Genomic DNA, 18,108 nt, shown 5'->3' on the forward strand with positions numbered 1-18,108 from the left:
CGAGTTCGTCATGTGGTTTGCTCCCTATTTTTGTTTGCTGTACACTACTGTACAGCATTGTTGTGGTGGGGAGCATTATGTTGTGTGACTGCAGATTAATTACTTACTCGTTTCGGCTTGGGCCGGTTCATTTTAGGGGAAACTTTTTTCCCCCTCTCACTCGACTGCCATTTAGAGGGTGTGAGGAAAATTGAAGATTTATTGAGTGTTTACGTGTCTATCGACGAGCCGCATCCATAAGAATCGAACACACATGCTTAACAGCTGTGAGCTAATCAGAGATTCTTGTTTGAGCGATTGCGTGTAGATGATGGTTAAAATATTAATAACTCCTGCTCAGATTCGATTCGGTACAAGTAGGAATCAATAACTATTCCACAAGATTTAAATAAACAACAGTTTCACAATAAAGGTTTGTTAATTTTTGAAGCTAATCAATCATCCTTTTTGATAACGTTATTCGTCTAGAATTTTTTTTGAAAACGATCAAATGGCTTCAAAACATCGGACAAAAATCTGCCAACAAGCTTGCGCATGGAAAGACTCTTCCAGAACCCCTCTCTCTGCAACGTAAACCGCCAACAGGGAAAATCCGGATATAATCCTCTAATAACAACCAACCGCACACGATTTAATCCGGCTGCCGCCAAAGTCGCCAAACAGACCGACAACGACCGTCAGCCGGCTTTGCAGCGTGAAGGGCCAGATCTCAACGGGTGGCCGGCGGAAAAACCTCCTGTTTCCCTGAATCGCTACAGTTTTGGCCCAAATGTAGTGGAAAATCCTTTAGCTATTTGCGAAGGCAGCCGGCAAGGGGTGAGAATGCTTCCATTAATCTGTTGAGGCAGTTGTACCGTTGTTAAGCTTTTTCCTAATGTTCGACATAACATTTGCTATCAGACTCCCATCTTCAATAGGAGCCTTTACCTTGAAACTTCGAAATTGGCAAGTTTGACTGCATGACTGCGGTTTGTTTTAGTCAGAGAGAATCCTCAAGCCTCCTGGTGTTGGCCAATGTCGTCGTTGGGCGAAAGTTCAATCAAAAGCATCAGTTTTGGCTTAAATTTTTGCTTTTAAGTTTCATTGAAGCCGACGATGGGACGCACCGATCGTTCCGGTTAAATGAAATGGAAAGCATCAGGGACTTCCTGAAATTGTAGGCAGTGCGGTGGCCAATACTCATGGTAAGATTGTTTTTTATTGACATTTGGCTCATAAAAAACTATTTCTTGTTACTTTTTGCAGCAAGTTATAAATGAAAAATTAAAATTTTCCATCGAGCAAATAATGAGCCTACCTAAAATAAGTTGTTTGTTTTCCTAAACCAATATTTTGAGTTGTGTAATGGAAGATATTCCAAATCGTTCCGAACTCCAAAAATATCAAGAATTACAAAAATGACAAAAATTACAAAAAATCGATCGTTTCGGATAAATGAAATGGACTTTCTTAAATTGTAGGCAGTGCAGTGGCGAATATTCTTGGTCTGATTTTTTATTGATATTTGACTCATTAAAAAACTATTTCTTGTTAATTTTTGCAGCAAGTTATATATTAAAAATTAAAATTTCCCAACGAGCAAAATGATGAGTTAAACAAAAGTTATTTGTTTTAATAAACCACACAGCAAAAATTATTTCCTGTAAAATTACGCAAATGTCCTGTAACAAAAAATAGCAGGACACTTACCGTTATTTTACATGTCATTTAAATTTCAGTGTACAACTTTTTTACAGGACATTTGCTGTAATAATAAATGAATCTTCGTTAACTTTCAAGGAAAACAATTTAAAATTACAGGTTGATTTATTTTAAAAGTTTGCAGTTTCAGTGACACGTAATAGCTAAAAAATTTTTCTGTGCAGATGTTTTGAGTTGTGTAATGAAAGATATTCCAGATCATCCAGAATTCCAAAACTAACAAGAATTACTAAAATGATAAAAACTACGAAAAAACAAAAAAAAATAAATGAAATTTGAAAAAAAAACTAACATACATAAAAAGGATAAAAAATGACAACAATGAAAAAATTGACAATAATAATAGATAATGACAAATTTTACAAAAATTACCAAATGACAGAAATAAAGGAGTTGAAATAACAAAACTTACAATAACTGAATGACAAATATGACAAAAATAACCAAATTACTAAAATTACAAAAATTGCAAAACTGACAAAACATTTGAAACTTACTTAAATAGCAAACATGATAAAAATGACACTAACCACCAAATATACAGATATCCTTAAAAATTATAAAAAATGATATTTAAATGTATAATTATTTAAAAACCTCAAAAAACAAAAAAAGATAAAATTGACAAAAATGACAAAATCTACAACAACTACAAAATGACAAAAATTAAAAAATTGTAAGAGTAAAAATAAAACATTCAAAAATTAATAAAATACCAAAACATTAAAAAACAAATAATATAAAATTTTAAAATATAGAAAAATTTCGATAAAATTACAAAAATGACAAAAATACCTAAAATATCAAATGAGATAAAAATTGTAAAATAACAAAAATGGTAAAATTAAAAAAAATGATCAAAATGGCGAAAATGGTAAAAACAAAAAAAAATGTCAAAACCTACATTACGCATTACATAATGTAATTTACATTACATGACAAAAGTGACTTGATTTACAAAAACCGACAAATAAGTATGATAAAAATTTGAAAAAAAAACAACCTAAAATTATTAAAAGTACAAAAATGATTAAATTGACGAAAATGACAAAGTTTCAAGAATGATGAAAATGACTAATATTAATTAATGAGCGTACAAAACATACAAATTGGCAAAATGACAAAAAAAGCCACAAAACTTCAAAACATTTAAAAATACCAAAAATGACAAAACAATAAGTTTACAAAAGCGACAGAAAATAAAAATCATTACTAGTTTACAAAAATATACAATTAAATTTAATAATTTCTGTAGGAAATGATGTGCATGAAAATACAAATTAGAATTACACAGATATAAGTCATAACAAGAATATAAACGCTTTCTTCTTCGTTATACATAATTCACATTTCTTAATTAAAATTGCTGTTCATCACCAACTTTGACGAAAGCAATCACTCAAACATGACTAAATCATGGGTAGAGTGTAACATCGGCTAATGAGAAAAAGAGAGCGCGAGAGGTTTCGTCCTTCATACGATTGAGAAAAACCGAACATTCATTCGTATAACCAACGTTGTTAATAAATGTCGCGTTTTATTCAGTTAAAAGTAAGAATGGTGTTTTTAAAGTGAAAATTCATACAAGGGTCACTACAATTTCAATTATGTAATAATTGTATTTATGTTTTGGAGTTTTTGTAAATTTGGCCATGTTTCAAGGCTAAAATTTGTTACTTTATCATTTCTTTGTTTTGTCATTTTTGAAAATAAAAAGGAAAATTAATAAAAAAGACAATAATGACAAAAATGTAAAATATGTTAAAAATGCTTGTTTTCATGTTTGACCAAATAGACATATATGACAAAATTAAAAATGTTAAAAATTTATATTCAAATCATTTAAAAATATCTAAAATAACAAAACAATAAGAAAGACAAAAAGACACAAAACTGACCAAAATATGAAGTTTGACAAGAACAACAAAAATGGCAAAAATGATAAAAATAACAAAAATTAAATGACAATAATGGAATAAATGACGAAAATTACCAACATTCCAAAATTACTTGAATGATAATAATGACAAAACTGACAAAACATTCGAAATTTACTTAAATGACCAAACGACAAAAATTCATAGTTTACAAGAATAACAAAAATTTTCTTAAACAACAAAACATAGAATAAATACCTCAAAATAATAATAAAAAAATATAAAAACGACTAAAATTAGAAAATCTACAACAACAACCAAATGACAAAAATTAAAAATACCAAAAATTGCAAGAATAAGAAAAAAAATTAATAATTTACTTAAATAATTGAAAAAAAAATATAAAAATTTATATAAAATTACAGAAAGGACATACACAACAAAAAAGATAAAAATAACAAAATAACAAAAGAGAAAAACAGACCAAAATGACGCAAATGATAAAAATAAAATAAAAGACAAAAATGACACTAAACAACAAAACATTCAGAATCGGAAATACTAAAATGACAAAATTTTAAAAAGGCACATTTGTAAAAATGAAAACAAAAAACATTAAAAATGTTCTAAATTGCTAAAACTGATTAAATTTATAGAAATTTCAAAAATAATAAAAATGAAAAAAATATCTAATTTGCAAAAAAAAATGCCTAACATTACAAAACATTTAAAAATACCTAAAATAAAAAAAGAAAAAATGCCGAAACAAAAAAATATGACAAAACTGAAAAAATAACCAAAATTACAATAATCAATAAAAGATTAAAAAATTAGAAAATGATGAAAATCTTAAAAAATAATAAATGTCAAAACAAAAAAAAAATAAAGAAATGATATAAATTGACAAAATACTTAATAATTACTAAAATGATAAAAATGAAAAGTTTTACTTAACTGACAAAAATAGAAAAATAACAAAAATAACAATGATTGTTAAAAAATTCCAAAAATAACTTTTTGGAACAAAAATTTTAAATCATTCAAAAGTTATTAAAATAGAATGCCAATGATAAAATAAAACAAAATTTATAAATATGAAAAAATGTACTACGCGACTATTACATCTTCCCCTCTACTAACATCTAGATTAATAAGTAATCCACTCGGCAAAATGAAACTTTATAAGTAAAATGCCTTAATAAACAAACCTCACAGCAAGAAAAAATCGAGTAAATTTAGATCGAAAACGATGCACGAAACGGAAGCGATTTTTTTTTTCTTTTCGCACAATAAACCACCATCTCGGATAAAAACAGAACAGTTTATGCCGCGAAAAAATGGAAAACAATGGATCTGCCGTGTTTTACATTGTTTTCGATGTAATTTTATATTGAGATATATTTTTTAGATCAGGGCGTGTAAACATACATCATACAAAATGAAGTTTATACCAACGATTCAAAAATAGATCAAAAAGGTATAAAATTACATCAATTTTGAATCACACTGGTCAAAAAGTAGATCACTCTTTTTTTAGATTGCGTATACTTTTAGAAATTTTTTTGCTGTGTAGAAAAATGACCAAATTTACATTGCTGTACTGAAATCATTAAATTTAACTGTAAAGGAATTTAGTATATTTTTTGACTTTTTTTATGTTTACACTAAATTTAAATAATTTTTCAACTTTTATAAACAGGAATATTTTTTATTGTTTATTTTTTTTTCCTTTTCGTATTCGATTCAGTAATGTTTATAAAAGTGAATTCATGGTGTTTCATGTTTAAATTTCTTATATATTAAAACTATTACCTATCATGTTTTTTTTTCAGTCAAACGATTTACGAATTAACTTTTTTTTTTTAATTTTCAAGCATTCCGTTGAACATTTCTGTAGGCGTCGGCGCCGAGCTCTAATTTTCCTCTCTGTTTATTTCATTTTTCTCCCGCACATCGTCTTCTCTCTTGCTAAACTGTCAAAAGCTACCCAAAAATTGTGTCCACTTTTTCCAAAAAATGTGCATTATAAGTTTTTGTTGAATTCTTTGATCAAAACTACTAGAAAATTAGTTTGCGTATAACTTAAATCGTCCTCCAGTATCGTTCTATTGCTTACACTCATCGATCAACATGAATTTATTACAGAAACAGTTGATTTCCGGAAGTGGAGTTTTCATCCGAGGAGGTACTCGACGATTAGGTAAGATTTTTTTTAATCTGGAAAAAAACCGGCAGCATCAAAACATTTTATGTGTTACATTTTTAGAACTACTGAGTGCTTTCTCCACCAAACCTGAGCCGCTTCCAGCGGCCACCCAATCGTCCCCACGTGTCCCCAGTTCATCCGGGACACCTACGTCGAGTGGTGCCGAAAGGAAGAGTATCATTCCGCCGGACTACCGATTCGTGTATCAAGAGTTTCTGCCGGATCCTAAAATTGAATGGCGCAATCCCATTCGGGAGAAGCTGGAACGCATGGACATGATCGACCGGAGATCGAACATCGATGTTCCGGAATTCTACGTCGGTTCGGTGGTGGCGGTCACAAGTTCAGACATTCACGCTGTCGGTAAGACGTCCCGCTTCCTTGGCATTTGTATCATGCGCGAAAAGTGTGGCCTGAGAGCGCGTTTCATACTGCGGAACGTAATCGACAACCAGGGCATAGAGGTTAGCTACGATCTGTACGACCCGACACTGCTGAAAATTGAAGTTCTCCGACTGGAAAAGCGTGTCGACGAGCATTTGTTGTATCTGCGGGATGCGCTCGATGAGTACAGCACCTTCGATTTGAATATGGAACCGGAAACCTTACCGGAGGGCAGTTCTGTTCCGGTGAACGATATCAAGGTGGTGTTGAAACCTCGCCCCTGGTATGATCGTTGGGAGCGTCACAACCTGCAGGGCGTGGCCAACGTCGATGAACACACGAACGAGAAGAAACGCCTGAAGGCTGAGAGGTTGGCTACGCCATGGGAGAAGTACGATCTTATGAAAGAGTATCGCCGCACGATTCCGGAGGAAGAACAGAAGGAAATCTTCGCCGAGGTGTACAGCCAGCTGCATCAGCTGGAACTGACACGACAGAAGCTGAAGCGGAAACGGACGTTCGTCAAGCCGACGAAGCTGGCTTAAGGATGATGGTTTGTAGTTATGGTTATGTTAATCGATATACCAAATGTGTGGAGATAGATTTTAGTAAATGTGGTTAACTGACCAGTTAAAAGGTTTTTTTTAGAGAAATTTCCTTGATTGATTTAGTAAGTATGAAATTAGAATTTCCAGCTAGAAAGCCGTTTGGTCATACCAAAAGAATTCTAGAACAAGCTGTTAATTTTTTGCATTTTGTTCTAAATAGGAGATACATAGATCTGCTATTTAAACTAGGACAAAATAAAGTGAATTAAATACTCTGAGTATTAGTGAACTTAAACAAAAGATGTGGAATTTCGTTTGCGTTCTACATAAAGCAACACAGTCCTGTTACTTTAATCAATGTTTATTTTCTCATGACTCCATTGGGAAAGGTTTTTAGCTTTGTGATTCTCTCGAGCTTGCTACTATAGAAATACATTAATTTCATAGAGTTTGTATCTTTTCTCCTGTTAACAGCAAAAGATGTGTGTTGTGTGTATCGGTACGATTTTGTTAATTCTTGTTTATGTTTTATGTGGATGTGTTGCGTTCATTAGTTTCTTCCATCTACAGGTGTTCGTTTACTAGAATCTATGTTTTACTTTTAAATAGCTTAATCTTTCATTCAAGATTCAATATTTTTGCTTCTTTATCAATACCATGTTAATTTTGTAGCTTTGATTTTAATGGGATTTTTTGTTTTCATTCTTTTTTCTTAGGAGCGTAGAAGGTCTGTCTGTCAGTTTATTACAAAGGATAAGATTTCCATTTACTGCTAATCACTATATTAAGCAATCTTGTAGGGTCATATTTACAGGGAGGTTTAAACACTATCATTAAATTTTATCGTTCATTCGGGGTTTTCCGGTTTTTCGTTTACCTGAATGGCAAAATTAGTCTCTTACCTAAATTTAAAAAAAGCATTTCAACCTAAGAACAATATAAGTGTTTCCGGTTATTTTTTTTTCTGTTTTTTTCCTCCTTTTCAATTGTAACTTAAATAAAATCTACGCACACGCGTTGAGCTGACTCAAATCAATATAACAACAAAACTTATAAATTTTACGGCAAAAAATAATGCTCGCATAGGTTTGTGAAAAATTACGAATCTTCCCAATTATTTTTGATTGATTATGATTGAAGAAGAGAAGGAAGAAGTGGTCACTGACTGGTGCTTGGCACGATTACTTTGGAAACACTCTTCCTGATGTACAATCGGGAACGAATAAAAGTTCCCTTCATTGGGCAAACCTCCAAGTAGGTGAATCTTCGAGAGAGTGAGAAAGATAGGCGATTTATCATCTAACTGTTCTTGCCCAGGGGTTACTTGTAGAAATTCATGATCCCACTCCACCGGCGATAGTAATCGCTGTAGTAATAATCGTAATCCGGTGGCGGTGGAGGACGGGTTGTGTTGTTGGCCATAAAGCTGTTGTTGTTGTTGCCGGAGTGAGGCTGCTGCTGCTGTTGTTGATGTTGGTGATTGGTGATTCCAAATGAGTTTCCAATGATGACGGCGCTACCTTCGTCTGTCGACTGGGAGTTACGGAATGGAAGTGAACTGAGCGCGTTGGCCACTTGCTGGTTCATCGTACAGAAAGCAGCGGCAGCAACGGCCGCGGCAGCTGCCACTTTATTACCGCCCTTCGTTTTACTGCTTTTGTTGATGTAGTTGTTGTTGGTAGAGTTGATGTCACCATCTATCTCGTTATTGTTCTGGGTCTCGTTTCATTAGCTGGTGAGCAGTGCGATGTTGATTTCTTTCACCATCTTAACGCGATGCAACATTTTGCTGAGGGCCTCCTTGCTGAGAGCCTGTGTCGAGTACCAAACGGGAGAGTCGGGCACACAGGAACGTTCCGGCTGCAGATAGAACACGTCGTTGCGGGTCTTTACGCTTTCCGGACTGTGGACGAAAAACACATTTTTACATTCTGTTTCTGTAGTTTACTGAAAAAGATTGAAATTGAACTTACCACTTGGACAAGTAGAACTCGTATAACTTCACCGGACATCGCAGCGGATTCTCTTCATTCTCTTGTTGTTCGTAAACTTTCTTCTTTCGAGAATTCGCAGCTGCATTAAGAAAAGGTTAAATCAATTTTAAAACTTCAAGGTTCATCTATAGAAAAAAAATAACTCACCCAGCGAAGACTGAGGCGGATAGAAACGTAGCAAAACGTTTCGTGAACCAGGCATTTTTGCTCCACCCTGGTTCGGATTTCGCTTCCAGTGTTTCATTATGTGCGAGAAGCTTAATTCCATGTGCTCTTCGACCGTCTGTAGGAAACACATTTATTATAAGCACATAACGAAAATGATGATACAAGGGATAACTTACCGTAAGATTGAAGTGTTTGGTGTTGAAGAACATCAGGGTACTGAGCAGAACATGTGGGGAATGGGCACCTAATTGTTTACACTCCCATAGGTGTTCCTCTTCCACTCGGGTTACAATATATTCTGTGTAAATGAAAAAAAAAAAAATTAGAATTCGTAATGATTCGTGTTAACAAAACAGAAACTTACGAGAATCGTTATACAAAACGGAGAATTTCTTGGCGACCTCATCCAAACAATCCGTAAACCGCTCATAATATGGATCGGTAAAGATGTTATCGATACGTCCATTTTCAAACAGATACTGTTGAATACCTATAAACCAGACATAATGATTAACTTAAACAACTCTATGTAAATAGTGCAACACAACTTACCCAAAACCAAGTAGTATATCGTATCGGGGGCGTACTCGGTGCCATTAGGTTTCCGCACCTCTTTAACGAACAGGCAGAGCGAATAGTTGAGTTCGTCCGCCGTGAGTTGCAGGATTTCCGACTTGAACGGTTTTCTCCGAATTGTGCTCTTCTCGAGGTCGGCATTTTTCGTGAGCACCCACTGCTTCCAAGCGTTAACGCCGAAGGTATACTTGAGACACATGTTGGCGTCCGGTTTTTCGACGGGTTCCCGCGGTGGTTCCGGCGAAGGTTCACTAATTTGTTCCCGCTTAATCCGTTTGTTAGGCGAGATCTGCTGACGATTGTTGTTGTTATTGGCGCGTGGAGTAGCCGGTGCTCGTTTGCGACCCCGTTGAGCCTGGGTTGCGACAGCTGCGGCTGCCTGAGCTTGTCGTTGCTGCTCAAGCATCATCAGCTGATGATGGTGCAGATGCTGCTGAGATCCGTCGTCGTAGCCTTGGTGGGCAGCTTGTTGCTGTTGGTGGGCAATGGTGTTTGCCTGCATGGCCGATTCTAGATCCACTGGAGGATCTTCGAAGTCGTTCGAGGCCATCTTGAGGGCCATTTGAACCAGATCTTCATTGAACGAAGTGTTGTTTTCGATTGTGTCGTTGTTGGTGCTTGTGAACTGATCGGCTGCTCCACCATCATCGGAATCTGAATCGCTGTCGTCTTTTTTCTTTTCGCCAGCTACCATTTCGGCCATCATGAGCAGCTCAGCCTCGAATGGATCTGTGGGCATCTTGTCCTGAATCTTCTTGATTTCTTTCATGATACCGTTGGCGGAGTTTCGTGTAGTTGGAATGAAAATTGGGACAGGTATCGGCAGAGGGAAAGGTACTGGAACAGGAGTAGGCAAAGAGTACATGTGCATAGGTGTAGGAACATATATCGGTACTGGAATTGGAATGACAATTTTCCTTTGCAGCCATTCTTCGGTCTGGCACTCCACGTTACACTGCACCGGTCGACAACTGACAGCTTTGGATTGTTGAATAGGTTTACACATTGTTGTTGCGTTTGCTACCTTAATAGGCTCTGGGGGAATTGTGACGATTTGTGTTCTATGCTCAATTTTGGGCGGTGGCGGTGGCTTTTCCTTTTCTTTGCTGGCCAACTGTACGGTAAGTGGTTCCAATGAAACCCGCAGCTGAGGCATATCAACTGAAGAGTTGAGGTCTGAGGTGCCTAATGGACGACCACGGGAACGGGTTGAACGATTAAGGTTCGACGATGATGCCGCTGTCCCTGGTGACGCTAGCGATTGTACCGAAGCTATAACCGGTAGGTTATCACTGGAGTTCAGTACGGCGTTAGCCACGGCGGCAGCTGTCCGTGAGGGTCGGCCCTTTTTGGCAGACGTTTGTGTAGCTTGTACCGGTGACGTCGCTGAGGTAGCGGCCAATGCTGATGCTGGTAGGGTAGCAGTTTTCTTCACACGCTTCGGAAGACCAGTTGGAACCGGACTATTCCTAGCTTCTTCCGAATCAATTGTCAGGGGAGTCTTATTGAACTGACTTTGGAAAGACATAACGCACTGGTAGGTACAAAAATTTCGCACACTTGCGTCACTCATCGTCAAATGATACTGGGGCGTTTTCAATAATTTGCAGTGATCGCAGTGGATCTGTTTCATCGAAAGTGCGTTGACGGAAACTTCACACAATGTAAGACAATTGAGAGAACACATTGCCATGTTACCGACACATTTTTGAATCATATCGAAGTTATACTTTTTAACTTTGCACCAGTTGCACGATACTATTTTCCTGTTGGTGATAATAAAGAGGTTCATGCAAATCTTTGTACAGAACGGCGCTCCTTCCGGTCCACGATCAGAGGTGAAAATAGTATAGGAATCTGTGGACTTTCGTTCGAAGTACATTTTGCACATGGCACACTCGTCCGGATTCACATTATTAACAAACTTGAACGCTGAGAAGCACGGGGTACTGCAGAAAAAGTGCTCTCGGTTGTCCAAAACGACGTTAATTTTCGTAATCTTTTCATGATTACAGACAGCGCAAGTATGCATAACTTGTCGCTTTGATGGATCTAAAACTTCTTCGTATTTTTTCAAGCACGCCTGGGTGCAGAAATCCTTGAACAAACCCTTATCTCCGACGGGTGCCAGGAATCCCAAATCTCCAACGGTTATATCTCGCTGACAGTAGGAACAAACCTTCAGGTTCTTCTTGTACTGATCCAAACAACTCGAACGGCAAAACTGACGTACATCGAAACCAAATCGTACGCAGTATTTGCCCAAACTGGTCACCGAAACTGGATTAGTACACATGGCACAGTTAGAACCGACCGAGTTCTGATAAACTCCTAAACATTTCTCGTTACAGAAATCCAACGTTTCCCACTGCAGGGTTCTGTCGTTCAGTTGAATCAGTTGGAAGCATTGTGCGCAACGTCTCATGTAGCTGGCCTCCCTATCTAGGCGAGCATGTTCCGCCTCTTCCTCCGATCGTGCCACAAACTTGCTAGCGGGTTCTGGAGGATTTTCCGATTCATTTGGAACACGCTTAGGCAGGTCCCGTACCCTCACCGATCTACGTTTCAACCGGAACAAATCCTGATGTTCCGTCATCAAAAGATTCAGACAATCTTCATGGCAAATGAACAGCTCATCTTCATCTTGCATGAAAAAGTATTTGCAACTTTTATTCTCGTTACATTGTATGCACTTTTTATCCTCTGCTTCGATCTTTTCGTCAATGAGATAACGTTTTCTCTTCAGTACATATTTTTCACCATTGATTGTGGTCAAATGCTCCACGCATTTCATGTCACAAAGGTATTTATACTTGACGCCTTCGGTGGTTTTTCCAGTTAGGTAACGATATTTGCATGTTGTGGTTTTACTGCACCGCAGACATTGTTCCTCGCAATCAAATATTTGCACAATAGATACCCGTTTCTGAGTGAGCACATATCGACCAGGGTTTTCAGTACGCATCGACTGGACACAATCGAAAGAACAGATAAAGTTTGCCTCTTCTCCGTCCTGTTGAATCAAACTATACTCGCAGATCTTGGTGGCGCTGCATTTCAAACAAGTGTACTCCATTGGTTCCGGAACCTCGCGGATTTCGTTGACCTGTGGTGGGGCATCAGCAACCGGTTCAATGTCCGGTTCCGTTTCATCCAATTGATCAGCCCCAGCTTCCAATCGAACTTCAGCTTCCTCAGTTGTGCCGTCCTTTTCTGATTCCTTCTCAGCCGCAACACTTTCCGTATCGGCCGACTCTCCATCAACCTGATCTTTATCTTGACCCTCCTGCTGCTGCTCAGCCGATTTATCCGCCGAAGTATCTGTGGTGGTGCCCGAAGGTTCATCTTTATCTTCATCTGCACTGGCCACGGCACGCGCCTTTTCCTTGTCCGCCTCGGAAGGTTCACGCTCATCGTCCGGCAGCAGACACACATGCTCATCCACGCCTTCGCTTTCGGTCACCTCATCGACGCCCTCGGTGTGTTCTGGAATAAATATAGAAGCGGTTATTTTCTTCACTCACAAATGGAGCCAATTACGCGTGCCGTGTGAAGTGAGATGTCGCAAAATAATCGCCCTACACAAATAAAACTTTTCTTCTGAAGAACTTTGGGAACTTATTGAAGCCCTTCCGAAATAACACATTTTGACAAGGGCACCTAAATGAGCCAAGTCGTAGAAATGTTTCGGTAATCTCACGTCACGCGACACCCGAATAAGCCTCAACTTTTATTCAATCTTTTTCAAGCCGTTCCTATCAACCCAATTGAGTTTAAACCTGAATTTGATTGATGTCATGTTATCAAACATTGATGCAATACTCACCTTCAGCATGGTCACCTCCCTCGGTGGCAACGGTTTCGCTCATCGCATCGGCCGTTGCAGCCGTGTCATCGCCATCGTCATCATGATGGGATTCGTCCTCTTCCATTTCGGTGGTATCGGCGGCTACCGCCGTTTCTTCCTCGGCCATACTGCTCTCATTGTGCTGCGTTGCGGAATCGTCCTTGGACTGTTCGGCATGTTTGACCTGATCGAATGGATCCAACGTGGTCGATCGATCGTGCGACTTGTCCGTCTCATCCATCGGTTCTCCCTCTCCGTGGGGTTGATTTTCTTCGACGTTCGTCATTTCGATATCATCTAACAGTTCGCTTTCATTCACCCGGCGGTCTTTATCACCCGTTTCGGCTTCCTCTTCTTGATCGACGTATTGGCTTTCGCCCTTTTCTTCGACTGCGGTAAGTGTTGGCGTAAAACTATCTCCATCGTCTACACCAGTATTGGATTCTTCCGCAGCGCTACTTTCCGGGCGACTAGTCTGCTCCAAACCTCCACCGCCGCCATCGTCGTTTACAGTATTATCACAAGGTTGTGATTCGTCTTCGTGAGCAGGAGGGCTTTGATCAACTTCCATTTGTTCTGTTGACGCGGATTTTTCAATTTCTTCTTGACTGTCAGCCGGTTCATGACCTTCCACAACGTCAGCTCCAGCAAGCTCATCCGGTTGCGCAGCATCGACAGCGTCTTGAACCCCCTGCTCTTCAACAGCTGTCTCAGATTCTTCGACGTGTTCTTCATCGAATGTTTCTGAGTTGGATACCTCTTCTCCTTGGATTACCTCTTGATGGACTGTTCGTCCTGCATCGACCGCTCCCGGCTCCGTTTCCTGTTCCATGCTTTCCAGTTCTTGTTCTATAGACAGTCCACCTTCATCCGTCGGTTCCGGGTGTGCTTCAACGAGTGTCTCTTGATCCGTAGCATGTTCTCCGACGGTTGGATCTGTTTCCGCTGTTGAAGCTGGCTCACCTTCTGCAGCGGTTGTAACCGGTTCGTCCGCCGGAGGGGTTTGATCGCTATATTCATCCATTCTCTTGGCGAAGGTTGTGAATGAAACTTGAGTTTTCTAAATATGATACTGTTTTTGGGAAACCTAATATTAGACGATTGCGTTCCGATGAATGTTTTCTGAAAATAACAGAAAAGAAAATATAAATGCTTAAACGTTTAAAAAACCTTTTTCTTAAGTTTTGAGCTTACTGTTTTGAGAAGGGTAGTAATTTATTTTAAATGTTCTAAAGTATCATTAAAATAATAAAATATAATTTTTTCACAACCTAATGAAACCCTTAAAGGGTTTGTATGCACCGGCATCAAATCCAAACACAAACAATGAGAAACCGGACCCCTCGAAACGATACGAATGGGTCTAGCACACGTTTTCGCGGCATTTAGCCAATCTGGTCTGTGAGCTCTTACATTTACCGCCCACACCCCTACACAACCCAACCCGATTCAACCAGCAGTGGCAACAGAGCAGCTTTACTTGGCGGCGCACAAATAGAGGAAGCAAATCGGAAATCTTTTACGCACACAAGAAAAACGCGACTCCCGCGTTTTATCCGACGGCCAAATTTCTATCACTTTTCGTGGAATTCAAAACATTATAATTTAACCGGAAACCGATGAAAACGGTTCCCTACATTCTAAATAGCGTTTTTCAATCGCTTTGTTCCACTTCCACCTTGTGTCTGGACCAGAATTCCCGCTCGTCAGCAAACCGATAGACAAATTTCGCTCCTGACGGGGCATATAAAAATTGATTCCACCGCCCTCAATTACCTTAGCAGATTTACGCGCCAGGGTTTCAATAAACTGATAACCTTCACATTGACCGGCAATCTTACCACCGGAAGATTCTTCTAGCGCGAAAAACGCCCCTTCGGAGGTTCGCTTTTTCCGTAATATTTTGTTTTTTCACCGCACCGTAACACCTTAATGTGTCAAAAACAAGCGCACACCATTTTGTTTTCCCCTCTCGCGGAGGTTTTCGGTCTTCCGCATAATGCCGAATATATCCGAGGACCCCTCGTTGCATAAACGCGATGACATTTCGGATGCGGCGGCGGCGACTATCGAAAGCTTTCGCCCCTGCGACTGAGCGTGCTATTTTGTTTTGATTAACATTCCAGTGTTGCCAGTTTACGTCTCTGTAAGCTTAAAAAGATTAAAAAAAATCCAAACTCGTGCCCTCAAAATAAATTAAAAAAAAAACATTTAAATCAAAGAACAATGACCAAAAAGTGAATAGAGCACTTTTAATAGCATGAATTATGTGTATAAAATTTCCATACAAACTTCAACGGTTTTGAGCGACCCATTAGTAAGGGTTTGAAAAATGAGCTGAAATTTGACATGGGACCTTCTTACAGGCCAAGGATCGAACTAGGCCCCCAAGGTTTTGAATTCGGAACCCCTTTTTGGAAAATTCTAAATAACACATATAAGAAAAGTTTACCCATCTTTTTTTTCAAATCTGTTTTCCTTAACCTGAATTAATAGTTCATTGTAACTGATAGGCTACGTTTAAGTTAATAAATTACAAAATTTTAGCATAATTTATATGAAGAAATAAAAGGGTTTAATACAAATTTGTAAAGCATTTGCAGGAAACTGGATTTGTTTACACCCTTATTTAAAACTCGGTATCGATTTTTGATTACGGCGAATGGGCCAAGACCTTTGTTTTGAGGAAAACGCATTTCAAGTTTCAGAAAATAAAATCAATTTCCTATTTAGCTGCGTACAATCATTTTACTAAATAAGTCGCTAAAATGCTTTCAAATTGATTTAATTTCATCACCCGATCGATAAATATAGCTTTAACGTACTAATCACTTCAAAAAATTAATAAATAAAACTGTGGGCCCTTTTACCACAGACTAGTGCTCTCATTTTGTTGATTCGCCAAATTGGAGCGCCCTTTTGAATTGCAGAATGACTGTTCGCTTTTTGGATCACTCATTAAAGAAGCAATATTCAAGCAAATTTCGGCTTGAAAGCGGGTCCAAATGATCACATGAAAACATTAGCACATTCAACGATTTTATAAAAACTGATTTTAACATCTCCTCGTCCTGGAAAACAAATTTAAAAAACTTCAATGCCCTTTTGTTATCTCGAAATAACTATTGGCCCTTTTGTTCGCGACGAAATTTCGAAGGGAAATGGGCGAATGAACTGTGGGATTACACACTCATAAAAAAAGCTATTCGCCTTATTTAAAAAAAATAAATTTAACTTCACTAAAATAAGAAAAATTAAAAGATCATATTTTCGGATGTAAAATAAAGAGTTTAACGCATTTATGTGATAATAAGGATTTGTTAACAGTTGGCGCATTCGCCGTATTCAAAAAACGATACCGAACTGTCATTTTAAAAATCCAAAATGAAATCAACTAATAACTGCCAGAAAATCCAAATCACTTCCTCGATCTTGCTATACCGTCATTTCAATTATTAAAAAAAATAACATTCACATCTGGATATGACCTGATATGACGTGGTTTCACCAGTAAGTCAATTCAGTTCGTATTTATTGCTAAAACCTAAAACATTATAACGTCCACTCTGCTGCTGGTCTGATATAAGCATGTATGCCCTTGCGATACGTTACACCGATAGTTAAAAATAAAACCTAAAAAGCTTAACCAATTCAAAATTTTAAATGCTGTCGAAAATCTAAATCAAAAACTTTTAAAATAAAATATCTTTTATTTTGCCGTTTAGCGCTGGACTTAACCATTTCAGTCGCAGGGATTCGAGAGCGGTGATGCAATTTCAACCGTATGCAAGAAAATTACTCTTACCTCAAATTCCGTCAAGCGAAAGCTCTCCGCCGCTGTCAATGAGTGTAATTTTTCTAGCCCGGCTCCGATTGCCTCGAAGCAGCAGCAAAGTTCTGATAGAAAATGACGCCTTCCTGGGGGAACAATTTTTGCACATCAATTTTCACTGTTCGGCACTGGTCCCGGCAGCGGGAAAACACTTTCACTAAATTTCGGCACTGTTCCGTGACACTTTGCGACTAATTTGGAGCACTTTTGTCGCGATCGGCTATCGAAAAATGTATCCGACTGTCCGGAGTGACGGTGTTACGGACCGACTCTTTTTGTTGCAAACTTACTGTGACACGGTGTGCCAGTCTAGCCAGCTACCAGGTCGTTTGCTGCTGCACGTGACGTCACAGCGGCAGCCGGCGAGCTTTTGATCTGTCGGTTTGAAAGTTGGAAATTTCCCGGGTTTTTTTTTATAAACTTTCACTGTATTCGAATTGAATATACCTACATAAATATATTGAAAATAATGAAATGTTAAAAAAGTTTACCCTAAAGCAAAAAAATTAAAAAAAGTCCGTCGAAATTGTTAATCTATTTTTCCTATAACAGTTTGATTTATAAAACATTTTTGTAAGGTAATAAATAATTAGTTAATGTATACCCGCATAGTCAAATATATATCACATTTGAATCATTATAAATAATAATATTCGAGAACATTGAGTATAAATTTTTCAAAAATTTATATATTTTTCATTCGGTTTAATTGTTCTACAAGAGACCATATGCAAATATTACCTAACGCGTTTAGGGAGGGAAGGGGGTACGGTTCGGGTTCGCTACGGTTTGTGGATTTTTGATAGAAAATCGGAAAAAAATGTTACTGAGGGGTGCGGGGTTCAAATTACCGAAAATTGCGTTACGTAATACTTGAATGACCCCTAAGTTGTTTATAGCGAGATGCAAGATGCAAGTTGCATCTCACTTTCACACGTGCTGAACTCGAGAGAGAGTTTTAAGTTGAGCGCGCCT

General features: G+C 38.0%; 2 protein-coding genes across 3 annotated transcripts; one reads left to right on the forward strand and one right to left on the reverse strand.

Annotated features, from left to right (window-relative positions):
- The first annotated feature begins 5,570 nt into the window (after nt 1–5,570).
- LOC129760156 (39S ribosomal protein L19, mitochondrial) lies at nt 5,571–6,795 on the forward strand. Its single transcript, XM_055757746.1, has 2 exons — nt 5,571–5,778; nt 5,845–6,795. The coding sequence occupies exons 1-2, from the start codon at nt 5,709–5,711 to the stop codon at nt 6,711–6,713; spliced, it is 939 nt and encodes a 312-aa protein (XP_055613721.1). The 5' UTR covers nt 5,571–5,708; the 3' UTR covers nt 6,714–6,795.
- A 266-nt stretch (nt 6,796–7,061) lies between these two features.
- On the reverse strand, nt 7,062–17,413 carry LOC129760154 (zinc finger MYM-type protein 3). 2 transcript variants are annotated; one of them, XM_055757741.1, is made up of 8 exons: nt 17,107–17,413; nt 13,281–14,423; nt 9,431–12,940; nt 9,243–9,368; nt 9,055–9,176; nt 8,858–8,993; nt 8,690–8,789; nt 7,062–8,619 (listed from the first exon to the last, which is right to left on the reverse strand). In XM_055757741.1, exons 2-8 carry the CDS (start codon nt 14,323–14,325, stop codon nt 8,445–8,447), a joined length of 5,214 nt encoding a protein of 1,737 aa, XP_055613716.1. In that variant the 5' UTR covers nt 14,326–14,423; nt 17,107–17,413; the 3' UTR covers nt 7,062–8,444. The 2 variants fall into 2 exon arrangements, with proteins under 2 accessions (XP_055613716.1, XP_055613717.1); XM_055757742.1 differs by lacking the exon at nt 17,107–17,413 and adding an exon at nt 15,078–15,264.
- Nucleotides 17,414–18,108: the final 695 nt, after the last annotated feature.

Source organism: Uranotaenia lowii, unplaced genomic scaffold, assembly GCF_029784155.1.
Source record: "Uranotaenia lowii strain MFRU-FL unplaced genomic scaffold, ASM2978415v1 HiC_scaffold_471, whole genome shotgun sequence".
Lineage (NCBI taxonomy): Eukaryota > Metazoa > Arthropoda > Insecta > Diptera > Culicidae > Uranotaenia > Uranotaenia lowii.

Excerpts from the sequence above, each read along its gene's own strand:
- LOC129760156 (XM_055757746.1), top strand. The coding sequence starts at position 5,709 with ATGAATTTATTACAGAAACAGTTGATTTCCGGAAGTGGAGTTTTCATC. Across the intron at positions 5,779-5,844 it reads AGGAGGTACTCGACGATTAG|AACTACTGAGTGCTTTCTCC; the intron begins GTAAGATTTTTT and ends TTACATTTTTAG.
- LOC129760154 (XM_055757741.1), bottom strand. The coding sequence starts at position 14,325 with ATGGATGAATATAGCGATCAAACCCCTCCGGCGGACGAACCGGTTACA. Across the intron at positions 12,941-13,280 it reads GGGAGGTGACCATGCTGAAG|AACACACCGAGGGCGTCGAT; the intron begins GTGAGTATTGCA and ends TATTTATTCCAG. Across the intron at positions 8,994-9,054 it reads CCAAACACTTCAATCTTACG|ACGGTCGAAGAGCACATGGA; the intron begins GTAAGTTATCCC and ends TGTTTCCTACAG.